Below are 4,600 nucleotides of genomic sequence, written 5' to 3' on the forward strand. Positions count from 1 at the left end.
GCAGGCCTGGAGAGGGTCACAGTGCCCAGTCCTGGGGTGCTGTGATGAACAAGAGGGTTAATCTACTCAGTACTAGAAATAGCGCCCAATAACAGCAAGGACATGTTTCGTAACATTCAGCCTTTTAACTGAGAGAGTTTGAAACTCTCCAACATGTCCGAGTTTGAATCAGCGCTTGGAATTAGAAAACTTAAAAGCCTGAGACTCAAACCATAGAACGAGAACGGAATACGGACAGGGCGCGGCTCAGTACAGCTTTTTCTCCAATCAGAGTCCTCAAGGCTGAAGTCACGTATGCGACCTCGTCCAATCTGGTCCTTAGGAGGGCGGGAACTCCTGCGCCTACCTGCACCTGTAGCTGGGTGGCCGCCTCCTGTCCCACTCTGACCCTCCCCGCCTCCGCGGTTCTGGCGTCTTCAGTCCTTTGGCCAGCCACCAGCAGGTGGGCAGATGTTTCGGTGCGTTCCTACGGACGCTCAGGAAGAGCGAGTGCGCAGGAGTCGGCGGCCGAGGTTCCATCTCTCAGCGGCCCGGGAACAGTGCAAGCAGGGAAAAGGGACGCGCCCCAGAATGTGAGACTCCCACCAGGAAAAGCTCTGGGCTTGCCCTGGGGCAGCGGATCTGACAACCCCTGCGACCTAAGCGGACCGTGCTGCCAGCCCTGGGTTGTCCCCGCAGAGTGCGGGAATCAAAGGTGTTGGACCAGACCAGCAAGAACGATTCCTGCATTTCTCCGAGACCACGCCAACCGGCACAGCGCCTAAGCTTCAGGCAGCCCCTAGACGTCCCTTGGTGACCCCGAAAGCCCCTGCAGGTGAGCGAACCAGAGTCCCTCTGCATTTGACTAGACAGACCGTGGAGCTGCGATGTCCCTCGGGAAGGCTGCCCCACGCCTGGCGGTGCCCCTCCTCCTGCTGCCAGAGGAGAAACCCCAGTACAGTGCTCTGCCTACTTTTACATTATTTGTCATCTTTTCCTTGGGCAATGCTCACAAAGTCTTTCCCTGCACACCAAGTTGATCTCTGTGGAGAAGAAAGTGTCGGGTGGAAGACCACGGCGTAGTGGCGGACCATTGCCACCATTAATAAATGCCTTGGGGGCAAGGGTTTGTTTTTCCAATCTGCGAGGAAGGAGGGAGGATGTTTGCAAACCGCACTGCAGACGATCACTGAAGGTGTAGGCGCCGTTCATAGGGAATGAATTTTGGGCCGTTTCTGCTTTCGAGTTGGGGCATCCTGGGGAGGAGATAGTGCCAGTGGCTGGCACTGTCTCCTGTAGGCGCAGAGACTTCCTCTCTCTGGGCAGTTCCGGGAGAACCTGCAACAGCAAACGGGCGACCCAAGATTAGATTCCCTCTTTTGAGCACTCTCGAATCCTAGGAGCTAGCCGCAGCGCGTAGGAAGCGGAGCTTGGAACCGAAATCTAGAAATGGGCGGTGCTCCAGAGCCCTGCCCACTCTCGGTGGTCGTGTCCAGTTGCAGGCTCTCGGAAAGGGTGCCAGTGGTCTGGCTTGCAGTATTAGAGGTTTAGGGGACCCGTTATTCACTGGGAGAAGAAGGATGTTTTTCTGGAGTTCTGGTTGCGCTCTCTCCTTTGGAGGATGGAATCGCGCAAGAGAAAGTACCAGAATTCTTTAGTTTATAACTAAAACGCTTGAGAGTTGGAGAGCTAAGGGAAGACAGGCTTGGGCTCGCGGCCTTCCTACAATCGCGATATTGGCCTCTAGGGAGTAAAAGGAAGAATAGGATGGCGGTTTTCAAAGGAAGTTAAGTCTAGACGGCCTCTGAAAGTCACAAGGCAGAAGTGGTTTGAAGCAGTTTGGTGTAAACACAACAATATGCTTGGCCGTCTGGCTTTTTCACTTGGATACGCTCCCAAGCATCATCTTTCAACATCGTAGGAAAAGGTTTTAGAGAAATTTGGGTCTGTTTGAGCTATCTTCATTGTTCACCTGTAATTGGCAACCTGCTAGGTGGCCCACCCCCGTTCCCGCATCACCCTCCCCTCCCCCCCCCCCCCCCGTTGCTCTACTGAAGAAAAGGGGTTCAAAGGCAGGTGGGCACCTATAGTGGTCCTACAGTCAGGCAGAGTGGCAGGCCAGACCATAATCCTTTCGGAGCCAGGTTAATGAAGATGGTCAGGCCCTCCACTGAGCTAAAGCAAAGGTTGAGGAGATTTTGTAGGTCAGGCAGTATCCCGCTGGAGGTCACTGGGTTCACCGTGCCTGCTGCAGCGCCATGGCTTGGAACCCCCAACTCATAGGAAAGGGGAATGGAGAGCCTGTTATTTGACCAACTCAAGTTTTGTTTTCCTCCCTGTGCAGGGCGCTCCTCGATTCCCACCAGGCAGCTTGCCAGAGTGGAAGAATCCTTCGGAGGGCTGGAGTGAACTATCTTGAGACCACCAAGTCGGGGGAGGGACGTCCTGGCCCAGGCCCTTCCCCACGCGGGGCAAGCGTGGTGCCCAAGCGTGTGGACCATGGCGGACAGTGGCGGCTCCACCAGCAACTCCAGCCCCTGGTGGAAATCTCTAACCAGGAAGAAAAGCAAAGAAGTCACCGTGGGAGCACAGCCTCATGTTCAGCCAGAGGCGGAGGATCACACACGGCCTTACTTGGATCGGACTAGCAGCTCTGGAGAGAACCAGCATTCCGATGTCCTTGTGGACACGGGAGAGCCCCCCGGGTCAGATAAATTGGGTGAGGAGAAATCAGGTAACAGCCGGCGTAATTTGAAGATCTCACGCTCTGGCCGATTTAAGGAGAAGAGGAAAGTGCGTGCCACACTGCTTCCCGAAGGAGACAGGTCCCCCGAAGAGGAGGCTGATTTTCCAGATGACCCCCAGGAAAACAAGCAATAGCCTGAGCAAGCTTCCAGGACTGTCTCTCTCTCTGAGGAGAGAAAAACACTATTACCCGAGTCCTGGTCCTTGATGTCTTACTCAACTTCAGAATATTCAGGGGGACAAAAGTCTTCAAAGATTTAATTTTTTTTCTAGAAAATGAAGTGTCAGCTGAGTCTTCAATAGTCCGTGACTCAAAGATGAGTAAGTATTATTTGTGGGGAGGGTAGACAGTTGCTTCTGAGGAAGTTGGCTTTTTAAAAAGTTGTTCTGAGGCATTGCCGTTGTTCCTGTCACCTGTGGGAATGAAAAGGCTGAATGTCTCTTTCAGAGGCAACGAGTATGTGATCATCTCTTTGACTTCCCAAATGAGGAAGCCATGCCCTTGCCAGGGACTCCGGAGAGCAAATTTCAGTGCTGTTTATATGACTGAGAAACTTTAGGGTACTACCCTAGATTTATTCTTATGTTAAGGGATGGAAGTCCCCCCCCCCCCCAGTTTAGAAGCATTCAGAAAGTTGTTTTAAATGAGGACCGCAAAGCTGTATGCCGGTTTATTGTGCACTATTAAAACTGTTGAACTGTAAGACTTAAGGTGACTTTGTGTTTTTTCCTATTCTAACTCTGAAGCTCGTCCTGCTGAGAAACAGGCCTGCAGGGTCCCCAAGTGACAAGGTTAATTATTGGCCACACAGCTACTGTTGGAAAGCTGCTGGCCCAAGAACTTTTCGAGAAACCGGCAACACCCAGCTGGAACCAGTTTGCCAGATATTTCAATTTGCCAACCAAATTCAATAGAAGGGAGGGGCCAGTTCATGCTACCTAAACTCTCCTGTTCCTTCGGTGCCTTTCCACAGAGTAACTCACAAAGCCAATAATGCGTCCTTTTCGGTACCCATTGTGAGCCCCGCAGGAATTGTCCAAAAACATTTTAACGCATGGGCTGAGCTCATTCACTTTGTGCAGCGCTGCCTCCCCCACCTGTTGCTTCAAAGCCTGTGTCATTTAGCCCGAGTCCACATTCATCTAGTTTCAAGGCCTTTGATCTGTCAAGCCGAAGATTCTTAAAAACAAAATAAAACAAAATCTACCTGTTTGTTCTTATTATGAACTTCCAGCAGAGGAGGAAGCGAATAGCCCCAGCTTTCAGCAAATTGCTAGAGTCTGGTACCCTAGAGAGAGGCACCAAGAACTCTTCCCTGCACAATCCCCATCAAATGCGGAGACATCATCCTCACCAGAAGGGCTGTCCTTTTTCTAGTCAGTAACAAGGAAACAGGTGGAGAGGCTCCATCTTTTATATGTGAAGCCTGGGGTGTTGTTGTTATTTAATTATTTATTTATGAAATGGTAAAAGAACGTTGGCTGGCTAAAGACATCTCACAGAGATATTTGATGAGGATGGCTAACGCACATTGACATGAATGATGAGATTGGGCTCCACCGTACATAATGGAGTTAATGATCTGATACCTCAGTTTCTACGTACCTAAGACCTTCCTCTGAAGGAAAATCCTGGAGGCTACTGCCCTGGTGATTACAAATACCTTGCATTAGAATGGGGGGGGAATGCATTTTCCCTCTTATTGTTGTTTTATAATGTTTGTAAGCACGACAAATCTTTCAAAGTGCATTTAGGACCAGAAAGCTTGTGGCCAGTATCTCTGGCGGGAAGGCTTCTTGGATGAGGAAGATCTCCCATGGTTTTAAATGGACTTCCTATGTCTAGATTCAAATGAAGGAGAGTTGATGAATCAAA

The 4,600-nt window shown here is 50.8% G+C and overlaps 1 protein-coding gene across 1 annotated transcript; it reads left to right on the forward strand.

Moving 5' to 3' along the window:
* Positions 1 to 338: 338 nt before the first annotated feature.
* On the forward strand, positions 339 to 3,426 carry Prr15 (proline rich 15). The gene is made up of 2 exons (XM_075955143.1): positions 339 to 814; positions 2,324 to 3,426. Exon 2 carries the CDS (start codon positions 2,479 to 2,481, stop codon positions 2,857 to 2,859), a length of 381 nt encoding a protein of 126 aa, XP_075811258.1. The 5' UTR covers positions 339 to 814; positions 2,324 to 2,478; the 3' UTR covers positions 2,860 to 3,426.
* The last annotated feature ends 1,174 nt before the right edge of the window (positions 3,427 to 4,600 follow it).

The sequence above is a fragment of the Microtus pennsylvanicus genome, chromosome 21 (genome assembly GCF_037038515.1).
Source record: "Microtus pennsylvanicus isolate mMicPen1 chromosome 21, mMicPen1.hap1, whole genome shotgun sequence".
Classification (NCBI taxonomy): domain Eukaryota; kingdom Metazoa; phylum Chordata; class Mammalia; order Rodentia; family Cricetidae; genus Microtus; species Microtus pennsylvanicus.